The 19,275-nt window shown below is 41.2% G+C and overlaps 1 protein-coding gene across 1 annotated transcript in view; it reads left to right on the top strand.

Moving 5' to 3' along the window:
• Positions 1–245: 245 nt before the first annotated feature.
• The window catches only part of SART3 (spliceosome associated factor 3, U4/U6 recycling protein), a 33,965-nt gene continuing 14,935 nt past the window's right edge, over positions 246–19,275 (top strand). Inside the window, exons 1-10 of the mRNA XM_075830292.1 lie at positions 246–619; positions 3,730–3,856; positions 4,092–4,196; positions 4,452–4,636; positions 4,794–4,899; positions 6,445–6,569; positions 12,771–12,926; positions 13,065–13,203; positions 15,207–15,314; positions 17,254–17,331. Coding sequence (XP_075686407.1) covers positions 419–619; positions 3,730–3,856; positions 4,092–4,196; positions 4,452–4,636; positions 4,794–4,899; positions 6,445–6,569; positions 12,771–12,926; positions 13,065–13,203; positions 15,207–15,314; positions 17,254–17,331 — 1,330 coding nt within the window. The 5' untranslated portion in view covers positions 246–418. The remainder of the gene's footprint in view (positions 620–3,729; positions 3,857–4,091; positions 4,197–4,451; positions 4,637–4,793; positions 4,900–6,444; positions 6,570–12,770; positions 12,927–13,064; positions 13,204–15,206; positions 15,315–17,253; positions 17,332–19,275) is intronic.

Raw genomic sequence — 19,275 nt, 5'->3', positions numbered from 1 at the left:
AGGGCAATTTTTAACACAAATTTTTCTGGACTTCCTGTCAGTCATTCTATTGGCGTCCACTACTGTCAGTACTTCCCAATTTACAGTGCTCTGCACGTTACCACAACCAACATGGCCGATACCAAACATAACGTAGCGTGCACAGTATGGGCAGTTCTAAAGAGGACCCAAAGAACGCCTGGTCCTCCGTTTCCCTGGAGACAAGGCTGTCCCTTTTGCCTGCATAAAAAAAATAAACATTTTCTGTAGCCGTAACCTTATTAAAATGTACGTAGTGAGTCTGTTGAGACTTTCTGTAACATACAAAGGATGCCTTTTCAGGGAGTGTGTGTTTAGTACTGTTTGCGGATAGTATTGTAGACAGGAGTACTGCGAACACCTGCCCGCCCAGCAACGTTGTGAATTCGCAGAAAGGAGCATGATGGCGGCTGCTGAGCACGGGCTGAAGGAGAAGGAAACTCAACGTCTTGGTGGTGGTGAGGAGGAGGAAGGAGAAGAAGGAATGGAATCTGAGGAAGAAGAGCGCCGAGATGGTTCCGCTGAGGGAACGGGACAGTCTTCCTCAGACGAGGAAGACGAGAAAGAAAATGAAGCAGAAATCCAGAGACTGGAAGAGCAGGTAATGATTGGGAACAAGTGGCCCGCATACATGGAAGATGGCACTGAGGGAGGGAGCGAGTGTTGTCGTGAAATACTCGTTCTATTCGTTCCAATCTCGGGGAAAGTTAAGAACTGGTCAGTAAAATGTTGTATATTCCAGTCTATGTGGATCCAGAGCAAGGTATAGAAGACCTTATATAAGCTAGTGCAGGCAAAAAGTGGGGCTGTTATCCACAGCAACCAATCAGGTCACTAAGCTGCCTTCGAAGAATGGAAGCTGTATTTGTCATTGGTTGCTATGGGCAACTGCGCCACTTTTTGTCTGCACTGTACCTTCTGTTCTGGTGCGGTTAGGATACAGACACTTTTTTTTTGACAGCCTGCATTCTGTGAATGGAGACAGGTTATCGGATGTCGCGCAGCATTTAGCACAACAGATAACCCAATTGTGAAGGGAACAACTCCGGTAAATGTCTGTTTTCCCACTATTACAAGTGATGGCATAACGCTGGCCTGTGTGCGGATCAGACTGCAGAGACCCCTGCTAATGCTCAGAATGAAGGACCCGCAGCTATGAACTCCTTCAAAGGTGTTCCCTGCACAGCAGCGCTTCAGGCCACCATGACAGGAACTGCGACAGCCTTGTAAGCGCCATCATCAAAGAGATCTATTTTTATTTTTTTTAATGTTTCTAATACAAAGAGATTTTGTTTATGTTGGATAAAACCTTCCTCTAGAAATGGTGGAAATCTGTTTGTCATTTGTACAGATTTGTGTATGAAAGGTCATTTCAATCATTAGAGCATGGTATTGACTATAAGTATATGTGATACAAAGTGATTGTTAAATATTTATGTTTGCAAACTATTTGTCCCTGTTCACACTTTTTGACTGGGAAAACCCGTCCGAATCGGCGCCAATAACCAGCTGAATTCGCCCCCTATTGATTCCAATGGGAGGCAGAAGCGTTTTTATTTTCCCGGGTGGCTTTTAGGAAAAAAAACTGTGGTCTTGTCTTGCCACGGTTCCGTCTTTGACCTCTCATTGAAATCAATTAGAGGCATAAAAAACCAGCGGGGCTCATTTCTGAGCGTTTTTCCGCTGCGTTTTTTGCCCGCGGTCCTTTTATTAGCCTCAATGGCCCCCGGACGAGAAACACAGCGGAAAAAGCACAGGCAGGTCAAAATCTGCAGCATATTTTTTCTGCCTGAAAAAAAACTGTGAACTAGGCCTTTGAGTCCTGTTTTTTTTATATAAATCGACCTAAAATAAACAAGTAAAACAAGTTACCGCTTTTTTTTAAATGTAAATGATTTAAAAAATAAATATATATTGATAAGACTAAAATGTAAACTCTTTGTTTGTTTTCTCATTTGAAGCCTACACCGTTGAGCTTGCTAAATTGTCCTCTGAAGTGCACTGTACTCTGATCGTTCCCAGGGCCTTGTTCACACAGTGCAGTTAAGATTTTCATAAGCTGCCGCTCCCTCCGCCGATGTTGACAGCTTTCTCCCTATCCACAATTACTTCAGCTTTCAACTCGCGGGACCGGTTTTCACGGGTACCTCATAGACTTGAGTCTATTGATGGATCCGTGAAAACTGACAAAAATAGCACGTCTTATTTTATAACGGGCCCTGTGAAAAGCCTCTTAGAAATACATGCAGCCGTGTGATGACCGTTAAAAAATAAAAATCAATCACACACTATTAAGCCTGTAGAGAAAGCTTCAACTGCCTGTCCTCGCAACCCCTCTACACAACTGCTCAGTGCTCTTCTCCACCATAACTAATGAAAAGCCTTCCACCCTACTCTTCAAACCTCAACTTACCACCTCTGCACTTGACCCAATTCCATCCCACCTCATCTCTAACCTTACTACTGTGTTTATCCCATCCCTAATCCATCTCTTCAACCTTTGGCTAATCACTGGCATCTTTTTACTTCTTCATTTAAACATGCACCCATCACACCCATCCTTAAGAAGCCATCCCTGGCCCCGTCCTTTTTGTCCATCTATAGCTCCATCTTACTACTCCCGTTTGCCTAAAAATTCCTTGAACCACATGTCCACCTTGACTTGTCCTCGAACCTCTCATCCAAATCTTCTTTTCAACCATCCACAATCTGGCTTCCGACCCCACCACTCCACTGAGACGGCCCTGACCAAAATGACGAAAGATTTTTTAACGCCCAAAGCCTCATGACATTACTCTGTGCTCCTTCTCTGCCTTCGACCCAGTCGACCACTATCTCCTGTCACAAATTCTCTCATCCCTAGGCATCAGAGACTCATCCCTCTACACTACCGTATGTGCATATTCTATCCTCCACTACTGTCTCCTTCACTCTTCTCTTGTAGATTTTAAGCCCTCGTGGGCAGGTTGAAGTCCAATATCTATTGTACTTTTACTCATGTTTTGTACATGCAAACTTTTTTTTAATATGTGCGCTGGAATTAATGGCATAAAGGTATTTTTTTTTATTTATAAAAAGGTCAATCAGTGTCGTTTGTGCAACTTTATAATTCGTTTTTAATAAAAACTTTTTGAGATATAGCTGCTTTGTATCCTGTATACAGAGCAGCTGTATCGTTCGCTAAATCCTGTTCTTGTCAGGTCAGCGGCACTGACAGGTTCAATGACTGACACGCAGGTTCCACCTGTTATCCAGCACATCTAAGTTCATAACTTAGATGTGCTCGATCCTGCGTTTTGGAGACACACAGGACCCGCTGACTCTGAACCCACCGATCCCGCTGACCTGACGGGAACAGGACTTAGCGAACGATACAGCTGCTCTGTATACAGGATACAAAGCAGCTGTATCTCAAAAAAGAAAAAGTTTTCGTATTAAAGAAAAAAAAATGCCTTTCAAAGGTGTACATGGCCTTTAATACAAGGAGGTCCGTGCTTTTTTTGCATTACAGGTACGACCATTCAAATGAATGGTTGATGTGCAATGCTACATTTCCCCTGCAGGTGCCAGTGCTTGGTTAAACAACCCGCTGGTACGAATGCTACGCGCAGTATGTGGTTACAAGTCGTGTATTGATTGTTGCATATTATCCTTCAGTGTTGATATTCCTTTATGTTGACATTAATCTAAAATATGATTCTTATTTATCAGCTCTCTATAAATGCCTTTGACTACAATTGCCATGTGGACCTCATAAAACTCTTGAGGCAGGAAGGTGAACTGGAGAGATTAAGACGTGCCCGTCAAAAGATGAGTGAGCTTTTCCCACTAACTGAGGGTATGTGTATGGGATGCAAGTACCCTGATGTAAACATTTTAAATACATGACCTAATCTGTAGATAGGTACTGTATATGCCATTGAAGTTTTATCGTAAAACTAGATAAAGATGGCAAAAAAAGAATGTATGATCCAATTAGCATTTTTGTACTTTTTCGTTGGTATACTTGATTTTTTATTTTATGTGTGCCTCGGTACTAAACCTTATTTGTGTATTTTTTTTTTCTCCTGCAGAGATATGGTTGGACTGGTTGAAGGATGAAATGAAAATGACAGAAGATGGTTCAAGTCGTGAGGCTGCTTATGGGCTGTTCGAGAAAGCCGTTAAAGATTATATCTGTAAGTCCCAATAGTCTTGCACATACAATACTATGATTATTGTCTGCATTATATACTTCTACCCTAGATGTAGGAAGCAGAGAAATGTTATTGAACAAGCTCTCGCGTGACAACCTTGGTCAGGTATAGCAAAACAGACGTATGTTTCTAGAATTCCTTATAAATGACCATAAACTGTGTAGCATCGTGTAAAACCAGTCAAAACCTTGTACATGATACTAAGGTAATGCAAAATATGAAATTGTATTGTTTTAGGTCCAGAAATCTGGTTGGAATATGCACAGTATTCAATCGGAGGGATGGGCGAAGAGGGTGGCATTGCCAAGGTTCGCGCTATCTTTGAGAGAGCGTTAACAGCTGTTGGACTTCATATGACCAAGGGATCAACCATATGGGATGCTTACAGAGAATTTGAGAATGCAATATTAGGAACTATACAGGTAATATAATTGGGTAAGGTTCTATATTTATAATAGTTAATGCTGATTTCAGTCTCTTGCCACTTTTAGTTCTGCTTTGGGGATATTTATTAATCTTGTTGAATTTTTTATTATAGGTTGGTTGCAATAAATTCTTACTTTATTTCTTATGTATTAGCCTTTGCCTGGTACAATTCCTTCAGCAGAACAACAGCAAATGCTGAACGCCCAACTTGAGAGAATCCACACTCTGTTCAAACGCCAGCTGGGTGTACCCCTTCTGGGTAAGTTTATTTAAAGGTGTACCTAAACTGAAATGAAACCCTATTTAAAATCTCTTGTTTCCGCCACAGATTTTTTTTCATGTCCTAGTTTTTTTTATTCTGCATGTTTTGTAAATTTTGCTCACTCATGACATTAAGGGGTATAGACCCTGCCACTACTATGCTGACACTAAGCCAGCCATACACGTAAGATTGCTGTCTGCTCATTCACCCAACAGCCATCTTTTTCAACTCCCCCCCCATATACATGTACTGTTGGATCGGCTGAGGGAGCATGTTTATTGCTGGGGATAAGCTACAAGATACATCTCCAACAAAAGAAACAATATAATCGTAGACCAAGGTTCATTGGCAAATAATTGACCCGCACCTATTTCTAGGACGGGGCCCCCTGAATCCCGCTCTGTGTTGCGCCATTAGCAGGTGAATTTCGACCATGAATTCTGAAACGGCATAGCTCACTGTGCTACGCTGTTTCCGTAAGTACCATAGAACTGAATGGTAGTTCCATAAACCGCATAGTTTACATGCTACGCTCCTTCCATAACTGTCATTAGCTACTATGGGAGTTACGGAAACAACGTAGCCACGCTGCTTTTGTAACTCCCGACCATATAGTCAGGAGGCGGCCGGGGAGCCAGAGGGAGCAGAAAAAGGCAGAACGGGGTTTAGGGGGCCCCGTTCTAGAAATAAGTGCAGGTCCCAGAGGTGCATCTTCTGACATTTATGACCTATTCTGCGGATGTCTCATAAATGTCTCTGATGGGAAAACCCCTTTAAAAAGACAATACAGACATACCAAAGAAACTGGTGGGTGAAGCAGGACAATATAAGTATAACTAAACAAAGTTTCATATGTAATTCAGCAAATTAATTTAACGTATTATTTCACCCAGTAAAGTGCAGGTGCATTATGCACTTTACTAGGTGACATATGTTAAATGAATTTATGTCTGTATTGTCTTGTTAACTATCTTTTATGAAAATAGTTTAATAATGAATCTTGGTTTAGCACAATGTTTTCTTTTGTTGGAGGTATTTGAATTTTTGGTGCATTTAGACTTCGTTCTTGGCATGGTCTGCCATATGTAGGTTGGCTACAAGACATTTGACAAACCTTCACCAAGGGGAACTAATTCAACATGCTGATCCTTTAGACAGTCCGACGTCTTCCATGCACATTTGACTGTCTCCTATCCTGAAGGATTTATCTCTATCCAGTAATAAATGTAATCTTGAAACCATGGTAAGCAAGGCTATGGCCTCCACATGGATATGGGCATCTTCTAGACCAGAGCCAGAAGAAATGGAGGGTGGGAAATTGAGTCCTGAACGCTTTGAATGATCAGAGGAAGCAAAATCTAGAGCTGAAAGCATTGTAGCCATTTGGAGGGGGATATAAATTGTCTCCAGTTTTTTTATTTCATACATCTTGTATGTAGGAAACTATTAAGTAAGTAGTTCCACTTCTTCAAGACTCGTATGCAAAGCAACACAATATGAGCATTGACTAGTGCGTATAATCTGGGATTTATTGCTTGATAGATATGGAGACAACCTATGCAGAGTATGAAGAGTGGTCAGAAGAATCCATTCCAGAGATTGTCAATCAGAACTATAAGAAAGCTGTTCAACAAGTGGAAAAGTACAAGTCTTATGAGGAGGCACTGGTGAGCGCTAGATTTGTGGTTTTCGTACATTTTACTATAGTATGTGTTGCCGCAATAAATAACACGGACTACAAGAAATTAGCGTTTAGGGTGCATTTTGGTGTGTAATGTAGGAATTGTTATAAAAAAAAATCTGAAATGATGCAGTATATAAAGCCATAGACAGTCACTATTGTTCTACATATTGAAAAATCGGCTAGTTTGGAGCAAATCTGTTTTATAACATGAATAGTGTTACGCAGCATGCTGATGGCCGTATTCGGAATCTGCATCACACTAAACCTGAACGCTGCACTTGTAGAATTCTGTGGGCTTTGCTGTGCCCCCAATTTTCACCCAGGTATTTTCTCACGGATTCTGCTAAATTTATTCTAGGGGAGAGTACTGTGCCTCTGTATTGCACACCCGTATGTTTACCACCGTATGCCTCCGTGCAACGTGTGTGATATTAAAAAAGGGATCGGGCACACAACCGTATTACAGTTTCTTATAAGTTCTGAGTTGTAGAAAGCAGTAATGTGACCACACCAGAGAGAGAGAGGATCCACCCCAAGGATAGAAAACTTACAGATCATAAAGGTGGAGTCTCTCCTCAAGCCTCAGTGGTTTTCTGTCCTGGCTGGGAGACCTACAGGCCCTGTCGCACTTAATTTTTCTTGTACATGGACGGTGGTTGCCTTCCTGAAGTGTTCCCAGCTTTCCCAGTGTCAAAAGCAGGTCCGGTGTGATGTATCTCCCAGAGACACAGGGATGTGTATCTTCTGATAAAGCCTCGGTAGGGCGCGTGCTTGGCTGATCCGCGTTAAACAGTGGCCTCGTGGAACGAACACTGGTATACGGGTCAGCTGACTGAGACACTTCTGAATGGAAGTTGGCATCTAAAGATGGCGGCGGAGCCCAGTTAAGAGTTAACGTTATTCACCTTCTGGAGAGGTGTGGGAATTTAGGACAAAAATACCACGATTGTGATATATATAGAGCATAAAAGAGATCCTTGAGCTTCAGTGCATACTATATTCAGTACCATTGAAAACGCAACTGCGTTTAAAGACAACCCTTCCCCTGCCCATACATGTGCAGGGCTACACAAACACTGTCACTTTAAATTTTTTCCCTATCTTCCTCCGTTATTTACATATCTGTGGTTATAACTGGTGGTTCTGCAGAGATCGCTCTCTGTCTGTGTGTGATCTCGCGGAGGGAACACCGCGCAAGCCGCCCTGACACTGTCCGCAGCTGATTGGGCAGTGTCAGAGCGAAGAGATCACGCCCCCTTGCCGTTTAGTTAGTTAGAAACGCCCCATTGACAGTTCAGGGGCTTCTTTACATATCGGGCGCCAAATATAACGGCACCGATATGTAAATAACGGGGGAAGTTAGAAAAATAATTTCAAGTGAGACCGTGTTTGTGAAGCCCTGTCCATTACATGCCGCACACGTATGAGCAGGTGAAAGGTTCTCTTTAAAAGAGACACCGCTGATCATTCCAACCCAACCCCTGGCACTGTAATGTCCTGTGTTGTGAGTATGCTATAAAGATTATTATTTTTTTGCATATGATACTCTTTTCATGTGTCTTGTTTTGGAGAGGCCTAGGAAAACATTGACAAAAATTAAGAATAAGGAATGTGCATTGTGCGACGTAAAACTTTCTTCTGCATATAATAAAAGAAGTCGTACCGAGCCTTTATTGAGCAGATAATCTCTGAAGTATCCCCTTCTTTGTTTAAGAATATTAAATCCATGGTCCAGTCCAAAACTAGGAGTTCCCTTAAGGGTAAAAGTTGTCCAAGTACTCCCTCAGGGAAATGAGAGTTCTCCCTGGTGTCTAGCTCAGAGGAAGAGTCTAACATCGCTGAGAGTGGAACATTGTATTCCGATTTTTCTTCCTTGGACAAGATGGACGGGGGCAGTCCATGCTTCCCGGCCGATAATACAAAAAAATAGTTAAGAGCCGTTCGGTCCACTATGAAGATTGAAAACCCTCGGGTATCTAGATCCATTCATGATGTCATGTTTGAGACTCCAGGGCGGTGCATGTTAATGTTTCATGGCTTCTCAAAAAATAATGGAAAAAGCTGGACAAAAAGTGTTTATTCCTAAGGGGGTAACAATGTAAGTATCCGTTTGAAGAGAATGTCTGTACCAGTTGGAATCACACCCCAAGATTGTGTCCAGTATCTAGGAAGACAACCTTACCTATTGATGTAATGGGCCTGCTTAAAGGGGTTATGTGGGGACCGAAAAATATTAGCAGTGTTGTCACATCAGTGTGTGGCTACACTGCTAATATACACTCCGGTCACCCGTCATGCTGATGATGAGATTTTAATAGATTTTTATAAATAGATTTTTATAGTCTTGTTGTCTAGCTTCGTGACAAGACAACTCTTTGTCATGTGACTGGTCCCACTTTACTATATGTAATCGATGTACTACTGCTATATCACTTAAATAGAGTACAGCAGGGCCGGTCACATGACAGTCGTGTCGTCATGAAGACTGTGCAACTAGATTTGTATATTAGCAGTTTACTCCCATACTGCAGTGAGTACACTGCTAATACTTTTCGGTCCCCACATAACCCCTTACAGGGTCCTTAAGACGAAAAAGCGGTGAAGTTTCTTAAAAAGAGCTTAATAGTTGACAGCGGCCTCCTTTTTAAGCCCAACATCACAGCCACATGCACCACTAGGACCCTTATCATTTGCCTTCACCAGCTGGAATCACAACTTAAAAGTAAATGCTCCAGAGAACAAATTCTTGCTTCCCTGACCGTATCCAAAAATCAGCAGGTTTCTTGGCACAAGCATCAGTAGATGTGGTCAGATAAGCCGCTCCTACCAACTTTCTCTTAAAATTCAGCTTGTAGAGCTCTGGAGGGGTGATTTACCTTCCAAATCTAAATTATCGCCTATCTCGTGTCATGGGGAATTTCTTATTGGCTCTATCTTAGATGATATTTTGGAAAAGGCAGGAGATAAAAAAAAAAAGTGCCTTTTCCCAAATTTAAAATATCTTTTCATCCTTCAAGGAGGATTAGGCAAGATAAATTTGCTTGGGAAAAAAAGAATAAAAATGGAAGATTCCCAAGGGTTTAATCTCTCTGCTGAATAAAATGACGCCAGGTCCCATGTAGGCGTGAAAGGTTGATATTTTTCCTTCCAGACTGATGAGCAATTTTATTAAGCAGGTGGGTTTTAGATACCATAGGTCAATGGTTGAGACTAGAACGATTTCTAGTAACACATGTCTTACATTCTGCAGTGGGCCATTAAGCCCTAAAATTAGACGTTCCTAAAGTTTATGGAAAGCAAGTACTGGTTTCAGCTCTGAAGAAACAAGGAATGAGATTCTTCTCACCTCTTTTCGTAGCAAAACGAGAAAAAAAAAAACATTGTTTCCCTCAGCCACGAGCCCAAAGCCAGTAGGAGTTGAATGGGGCAGTAGTTGAGCATGTGCACTGCCACTCCATTCAAACGCTATGCCACTGACAGAAACTGCCAAGCCGTGCGCTCAGCAGTTTCTGTCTGCCGTAGACCTCAAGGACATGGGACCCCCGTTCTGGCGATCGGTGGGGGACTTAGCGGTCAGACCCCCACACCAATCTATTAGTTATCACCTATTCAGTAGATAGGTGATAACCTGTAGTAACCGGAATAAAACTTTACTTCATTATATGATGTTTAAAATGGAAAACCAGAAGATCAACTGTGAATCTTCTTTACCCACATTGCTTTGTGGCAGTCGACCATCTACACAAAGCCTATTGCCATGTCCTTATGCGTATGGAAAATCAAAAGTTTTTGAGAAAAGCCGTAAATATTCAGGTATGTTCTATCTCCCTTTCAGTTTCGGACCCCCCGTTGCAATTTCTGTGACCCATCGAGTGTTCACCAAAATAGTGGTGGAGTTGTCCGCTCCTATTCGAGAGGATATTCTTTTTATCCCGTATCTTGATGATTTTTTAATTGTGGGAAAGACGGAGAAGACCTGGGCTTATCACGTATCCTCTCAAGCCTAGGGTGGATGATCAATTTCAAGACCAACACCAGTAAAGAAAATCCAACTGAATTCAGGTGCTACTTGCCAAAAGAAAAGATTGAGAGAGATTGCAAACGGATTTCTGACTTAATCTTGTGTGCTTGTGTTTCTCTAAGGAAGGCAATGTCTCTCCTAGGAACCTTGACAGCTTGTATTCTGGGCCTAGGGTTATATCAGCACGCTACAATGGACATCTGTTATCTGGAGAAGAAACTGAGGATATCAGACGAAACTCTACAGTACCTGTCCTGGTGGCAACACAAATAGAATCTGACCCATAAAAAATCTCACTCCCTATGGGAATTACTACCAATGCCAGTCCTTCCGGTTATGGGGCACATGGGAAATCAGGTGTTCCAGGGCCTGGCCTGTGGAGGTGGTCTTTCTGGTTAGGCTCATCACATCTAAAGGAACTTACAGCAATTAGGCTAGCACTGACTAGAATCCCCCTTAGGATCTTAATACTGTACGTATTCCACAAAAATGTCAAATTCTGTCAGACAACATGACGGTCTCATACATCAGCCATCAGGGGAGCACAAGATCAAAGTCCCTTATGACCGAAACAGAAAAAATCTTGATGTTGGTAGGAGAATACCTCCTTTTCCTTTCAGCTCTTTATATTAAGAGTGGAAAATGACACTGCAGACTTTGTCGCCATCAGCTAAAATAGGGGGACTAGATCCTCAACCAGTCAATTTTCAAACAAATTGTGGCCTTGTGGGGCAATCCAGAAGTGGATCTGTTTGCAACCAAATCGAACAAGAAAGTATAGACTTTTTTTCTCCCAAGGAATCCCCATATGGGGTGGATGCGCTTCTTCAAAAATGGGATTTCAGACTAATAGATGCTTTTCCCTTAATCTCACTGATTCCAACAGTTGAAAAAGACTCGGGTGGGCCAGGCAAGAGTCCTTCTGTTTGCACCCTTTTGGCCCAGGGGAGCCTAGTTTACCTGGCTATGGGTCACGTCAGTGACCGGACCCTGGATGCTTCCAGAAGTTACAGATCTGTTATTCCAGGGTCCTGTTCTGTATTCTCAAATGTTGAACCTGCCCCTGATGGCTTGGCATTTGAGCAGAAGATTCTGACAAAAGTTTCTCACATTAAGTTATATCGATCTTACTCAAAAGTCCGCAGTAACCCTCCTTCAACATCTGTGCAAGAATATGGAATCGTTTTCTAGTTTAGACTTGGCTGACCATCCCTGGATATAAGGGGACTTGTACAGGCTTCCTAGAAGTCCAGGCCAATTGAAAGACCTAGAATCCCCCCTTGGGACCTTAATTAAGTTCTGAATGCCCTAACCAAGCCTCTCCTTGAGACTTTATGGTCTGCCCCATTAAGGTTTTGACGCTTAATAACTTTCTCCTGATTGCCTTAACATCAGCTAGAAGGATTAGGGAGTTACACGCTTTTTTTTTTTTTTTTTTTTTTTTTTTGGGTACACCCTTCTTTCACCACAGCATTGGAAGACAGAGTGGCGGTTAGACCAGACCCAGCATTCCTACCTAAGGCAGCATCTAAATTCTATTATTTGCAGGAAATTGTTCCTCCATTTTTTTTTTTTATTTTTTTTTAATGACACAAAATCTCAGAAGGAAACTTTTATTATTTTTCTTGCTAAACCACGTGAAACCTGAACACTCACAACCAAGATGAAAATACACAATGGCCATAGGAAAAAAAAAAAAAGGGGTTTTGTCATTGGTTCTGGAAAATCAAATTATCAGTGAGTGTAGTTCTAATTTTCTGTTGGCTTCATCATGCACCATCAGATGCTGTATTACAAAGACGTTCTCTCCTAAAACATTGCTACTATATTTTCGTAAGACGGTGCCACATGGCGCTGTAGCATGGAGCTGCGGGGACTTCATACAGTCTCTGCCGTGTTCATCATGCCAAACACCGTTTTCGGATTAGATGACTGTCTGACCTTTAATAATCATTCAACCAAATATTGTAGCAGAAACCAAATGTGTTTTTCCCACTAATATCAGATATTTATTTTGTTTATTTTTAGTATAGACTTAAAAAAAAGTAAAAAATAAATAAATAATGCTTGTACTGTACAATACTATTAAGAATTTCAAGATTTGTTTTGTATTGTATGTTCCAGATCTTAATTTCTATATATTTCTGTCTAATGCTCCATTAGCTGGCCGCTGAAACGCCAAAGTTGGCAGAATACCAGGCTTACATTGACTTTGAAGTGAAAGAAGGAGACCCTGCCCGTATCCCGCTGATCTTCGAGCGGGCCTTGGCTGACAACTGTTTGGTGCCAGATCTTTGGGCAAGATATACACAGTATCTTGTGAGTACCTGCTTGGAAAGGCAATGTTACCTATTTATGGATGAGTTGGATCATTTTGTCATCCATTTTTTTACTTTGTAGTCAAAAGTACAATGAAAGGACCTAATAACACTGTTTTTCAAAACTGTGTTCTTCTAGGACAGAAAGCTAAAAACGAAGGAACTTGTGCTTGGTGCACATGATCGAGCGGTCAGAAATTGTCCATGGACAGTGGGCTTGTGGAAAAGTTATATCCTTGCCTTAGAGCGCCATTGTGTTGATCACAGCACCATAACTGGTAAGTGAGTTGTATATGGAATAAAGCATTTGAATGACATGAAGGCTTATATTTTTGTGTTTTTCTTTTGTAAGGCTAAGTAAAGGACAAGTGATCCAGTATTAACCCTTTCATGCACATTTATCAATGGTGACATAAGAACAACACTGTACAAAGGGAGAGGGAGTCATTTATTTGGCGCACACTGCCGAATACATTTGCTGCAACTCACGCCATATTAGGCACACTTCTCGTCCTTATGCCATATACACTTTACTCCATATAGAGTGACAAAGTAAAAAGCGCTCATAAATAAAATCTCCACGTTGCACGCCAAGCCTCTCCTGCTTTACTTTGTCACTCTGAGTATATGGAATAAAGTAGCAAGAGATTTTATCCAGCGCTGCAGTCTGCGCTATGTGTCTCCGCTTTTATACTTTGCAGAACCACTTTATGTGAAGGCTGGGAGATGATGTAGTAGAAAGATCAAGTGTGTTCTGATACTTTATCTACCACATGTTACCGCCTTGTTATTGGGGATGGTGAGGAACTTTTCCTGGAGTCGGTGTGTTGAATTTTTATGTGGACTAGACAGTGTGTAGCCTTATTTCATAGAATTAGTATTTACAGGTCCTTCTCAATGAATTAGAATATCATCAAAAAGTTTTTCAGTAATTCAATTCAAAAAGTGAAACTCATATTATATAGATTCATTACACACAGAGTGATCTATTTCCAGCATTTTTTTCTTTTAATGTTGAAGATTATGGCTAACAGTTAATGAAAACACAAAATTTAGTCTCTCAGAAAATTAGAATATTATATAAACCCAATTTCAAAAAGGATTTTTAATATCAAAATGTTGTCCTACTGAAAAGTATGTACAGTATATGCCCTCAGTACTTGGTCGGGGCTCCGACTCTGCATGAATTACTGCATGAATGCGGCATGGCATGGAGGCGATCAGCCTGTGGCACTGCTGAGGTGTTATGGAAGCCCAGGTTGCTTTGATAGCGGCCTTCAGCTCGTCTGCATTGTTGGGTCTGGTGTCTCATCTTCCTCCTGACAATACCCTATAGATTCTCTATGGGGTTTAGGTCAGGCGAGTTTCCAGGCCAATCAAGCAGAGTGATACTGTGGTTATTAAACCAGGTATTGGCACTTTTCGCAGTGTGGGCAGGTGCCAAGTTCTGCTGAAAAATGAAATCCGCATCTCCATAAAGCTTGTCAGCAGAGGGAAGCCTGAAGTGCTCGAAAATTTCCAGGTAGACGCTGCACTGACTCTGGACTTGATATAACACAGTGGACCAACACCAGCAGATGACATGGCTCCCCAAACCATCACTGACTGTGGAAACTTCTCACTGGACCGCTAGCAACTTGGATTGATGCCTCTCCACTCTTCCTCCAGACTCTGGGATCCTGATTTCCAAATGAAATGCAAAATTTACTTTCATCTGAAAACAGGACTTTGGGCCACTGAGCAACAGACCAGTCCTTTTAAAAGCTTAGGAAACCTTTGCAGGTGTTTTGTGTTGATTCGCTGGTTAGAGTGCGACTCCATGAGTCTACAATCTGCAAAGTTTACTCAATATTCTAATTTTCTGAGAGACTACATTTTGGGTTTTCATTAATTGTTAGCCATAATCATCAACATTAAAAGAAAACAATGCTGGAAATAGATCACTGTGTGTAATGAATCTATATAATATAGGAGTTTCACTTTTTCAATTGAATTACTGAAATTTACTTTTTGATATTCTAATTCATTGAGGAGAACTAGTATGTATTTCTGAGTGGATTGCTGGACTTTATTCACTGCAATTGGGTGCTCCACTGATTACAGATTAGTGCAACCCATATGTCAGTACATTATATAATGGTTCAAAAGGACAACATTTAACCTGATAGGTACTTGGGTCTAATCTTAAAAAAATGTTTTGGAGTAGAATTCTAATATTGTGCATTGTTTTCATTTTGAAAAAAATAAATAAATTCAAATTTCTTTCTGTTTTCATAATTAGAAACTTTTGAGAAGGCTCTAAATGCAGGGTTCATCCATGCCACGGACTATGTGGAAATTTGGCAGTCATACTTGGATTATCTCAGACGAAGAGTGGATTTCACCAAAGGTAACTATATTCAGTCTGATAAAAGATCTTAGAATAATATAGTCTTCTATCTGTGGCTACTCTTTGATTCCTTCTCACTATACTCCGTAAGTATACTTACAGTAGGGGCCCTTTTACACGGGCAAATTATCGGGCAAACGAGCATTCATAGAACGTTCGTTTCCGATAATTGTCCTGTGTAAACAGGGCAACGATCAGCTGATGAACGAGCAAACGCTCCTCTATTGGGTGATCGCATCGTTTTAAATGCATAAACTTTTTGTCGGCAGCACAACTCACGTTGGTCTGTGTAAAAGTACCTTAAAGGTAATGTGTCGCTAGAAAAACATGTTTTGTTTTTTTTAATTAAACATTTAGTGTGTAGGTGATTAGACATTGTTCTAATTTTTTTTATTTTTTTCACGAGTCAGGAAATATTATAAATTAGATTCTAATTTATAACATTTCCCAGCGCTGGTCACTAGATGGAGCAATTCCCAAAATTGCAGCATTGCATGTGGTAAAGCAACCACATTGCTTTATGCTGCAAAATTTGAGAAAACTCACTCGCTCTAGTGAGCTCTCAGAATCCCCCCCCCCCTCCTTTATCCTGGCTAGTGCCGGGAGAAACGAGGGGATTGAACGGTCAAACCTCTTACACTGTGTGTCGCCATTTTTTGAGCTAACACACAGTGTAGTAAGTTTACATACACTAGTAAAACACACTGAAACACGAACATACATAGAAATAACTTACCTGCTCCTGCCGCCGCCGCTCCCTCCGGTCCGTCCGCTCCGTCTGCTACCGCCGCTCCAAGTGCACAAGTCCGGAAGCCGCGACCGGAAGTAGTAATCTTACTGTCCGGCCGCGACTTCCGGTCCACAGGAAAATGGCGCCGGACGTCGCACAGTTCAACTTGGACTGTGTGGGAGCGGCGCATGCGCCGTTCCCACACAGACGGCGTTCAGCATAGTGGATGGAACGGGCCCTGTTCGCATTCACTATGGGACTGTGGCTGCCGTATTCCATGTCTGTATGTGTCGTTAATCGACACATACAGAAATGGAAAAAAAAAATGGCAGCCCCCATAAGGAAGAAAAAGTGAAAAAATAAAAAAAAGTAAAACACAAACACACAAATTAAAAAATGTTTAATAACACACTAAAGTCAAATTGATGTAAAAAATTTTTTTTTCGTGACACTGGTCCTTTAAGTCCTCAGCTAGTCCATGCAGACAACCATCTCACCCTTGAGTCCATTGTCTTTTGAAGACCCATCTGATTTATCGAATTTGAATTCTCTTCTTTACTCCATATTTCAGCACTGGGAATATTGCTTTTGCTCTTTTCTGTGAGGTGAAACATAAAAAAAATGGTCTCCTTTAGTATGTACAGTCCTGATGAACATCTTAGACTTGCCACCACAGATAAAAGATCAGTTTCAGGTAGCTTTGTTCTGCCTACGCGAACAGGATTTATGCCCCATGCAATCGTTTTTTTTTTTATTGCCCTTGTTCTGGCACAGGCAACACGAGATTTATAGTTTTGGCTTCCCATGTCAGATTTTTTTAATATATATTTTGAGTAAAGGAGAAAGATAAACTGGTAAACACATTTTTGGAATAGAAAGAGTAGATAACATGCAATTTCTCTGCATTGTAGCCTCCTCTAGTGCTTATTGTATACTTCACCGCTATACTAGAACTTCCCTCTATCACTGGAGGTTGGCGATCGTTTAATATATATTGGAAATGTTGAGAAAGTGCCTTGACTTTTATGGCTACATCTCCATTTGTACTTTTTTGCTCCGAGATTGTATAGTAGAATTTAGGATTAAGGGGAGTATCACACGGATTTCAGAAGACCCAACGTTGCATCAACTGAACATTTAGTAAATCGTCTGTAATTTGTAATATATCTGTAAATACATTATTTCTAATCTGATCACTTTGCCTTTCAGATTCCAGTAAAGAACATGAAGAGCTTAGAGCTGCATTTGTTCGTGCGTTAGACTACCTTAAGCAGGAAGTGGAAGAAAGTAGGTATTCGAGTATCTGTACCGTGTGTTGCTAGATTTGGTGGTAGTTTTTTTTCAAATAATTGTGATTTTTGTACAGTTTACCATGTGTAGTTTACAATGCATGGAAGGAACAGCCTGAAGATAGTTTATCTGTGCAATCTTGCTTTCTCTTGGCTGGCTTAAAGGGAATGTGTCTCTAGAAAAAGAATTTTTTTTTTTTTTTTTTAGTTAAACTGTTAGTATATAAATGATTACACATTGTTCTAATTTTTTTCACAAGTCAGGAAATATTATAAATTAGATTCTAATTTATAACATTTCCATGTGCTGGTCACTAGAGGGAGCAATTCCCAAAATTGCAGCATTGGCATGTGGTAAAGCAACCTCATTGCTTTATGCTGCAAAATTGGAGAAGACCCACTCGCTCTAATGTGCTCAAACAATTCCCCCTCCTTTCTCCTGGCTAGTGCCAGGAGAAAGGAGGGGGTTGAATGTTCAAACCTCCTACACTGTGTGCTGCCATTTTTTGAGTGAATGCACAGTGTAGGAGGATTAGATACAGTGGTAATCACACAGTATAACACGAACATATATACACAAACATAGCTTACCTGCTCCTGCCGCTGTCCCTGCCGCTCCCTCCGCTCCTAGTCCTTGCTCCTGAACATGTGGACGGAAGTCGCAACCAGAAGTAGTCATCTTACTGTCCGGCCGCGGCTTCCGGTCCACATGAAAATAGCGCCGGATGTCGCTCTGCCGAAGACCTTCGTTTTGGTCTGTGTGGGAACGGCACATGCGCCGTTCCCACACAGACGGCGTACGCTATAGTGAATGGAATGGCTCCCGTTCGCATTCTCTATGGGGATGTTTGGGCCGTATTCCATCTCTGTATGTGTCGTTAATTGACACATACAGAGATGGGAAAAAAAAAAGGCAGCCCCCATGGAGAAGTAAAAGAGAGAAAAAAGTAAAACACAAATAAAATTTATTTTAATAACATACTAAAAGCAATAAAATATAAAAAAAAAAAAAATTCCGTGACACCTTCCCTTTAAGTGATTTATTGAATTCTTCTCTGTTCACGTTACCATTAAGAACCTCCATCGGGGTTTCCTCCACTTTTGATGACAAGAATAGCGCTACATGCTGCCCTATTCTTACCATTAAAATGACTGAAATCTTGGTGGTACCTATTACAATGGATCTGTCACAGCTTTATCTCTTCCGTTATGGCTTCTCTGAGTGCATATTGCCTTCTATACACACCGCTTTTTTTCTTGAACATTTATTGTTGTGTGTTTTGTGGCTTTTGTTTCACTGTATTTATTTAGCAGTGCGAGCCTCGATCTCTTTGTGGGGAGTTACAAAAACAGCTGAGCTACGCTGTTTCTGTAACTCATAGAAGTGAATTGGCGTTATGGAAACTGCATAGCACGGCGAACTACTCTGTTTTTCCGTAGCTCCCAAATTCCGGAAACAGCGTAGCTTGACTCAAGATGTGAAAACCCCTTTAAGCTTTATATGCATGTGTATACAGTGCTACTTAGCTGTTTCTTGGTGGAACCCCAGGGGACATTATTATGTCATTGTCGTAGTCGCACAATGGATCTGTCACAGAATTATGGCTTTTGTTATAAAATGATAGTGTGAACAGATCCTTAGCCAATTGTAGTAAACTGAGAATGCTAATTTATATAATTTATTATTCACTTTCTCTACAATATTTGATGGCATATGCACAATACACATTGCCTCTACGCCTATAATAGCACCACGAGAGACCGCCTCTGTCCTGGACAGGGAACAGGAACCTCTGGGAGCACCCCCATCTTCAATTCCTGTTCTCTGTCCAGTAGACATGTTGAGGGAGCTATTATTCTAGGATTGCAAAGTTTGTACTGTAGAGACCCCCCCCCCCATTTATTTGAAGGGACTGAAAGGTTACATGCTGGCGTAAGTCCC

Source organism: Rhinoderma darwinii, chromosome 1 (genome assembly GCF_050947455.1).
Source record: "Rhinoderma darwinii isolate aRhiDar2 chromosome 1, aRhiDar2.hap1, whole genome shotgun sequence".
NCBI classification, from domain to species: Eukaryota; Metazoa; Chordata; class Amphibia; order Anura; family Rhinodermatidae; genus Rhinoderma; species Rhinoderma darwinii.
The sequence above is the reverse complement of the archived record's forward strand: the minus strand, read 5'-3'. Positions and strand labels throughout refer to the sequence as shown.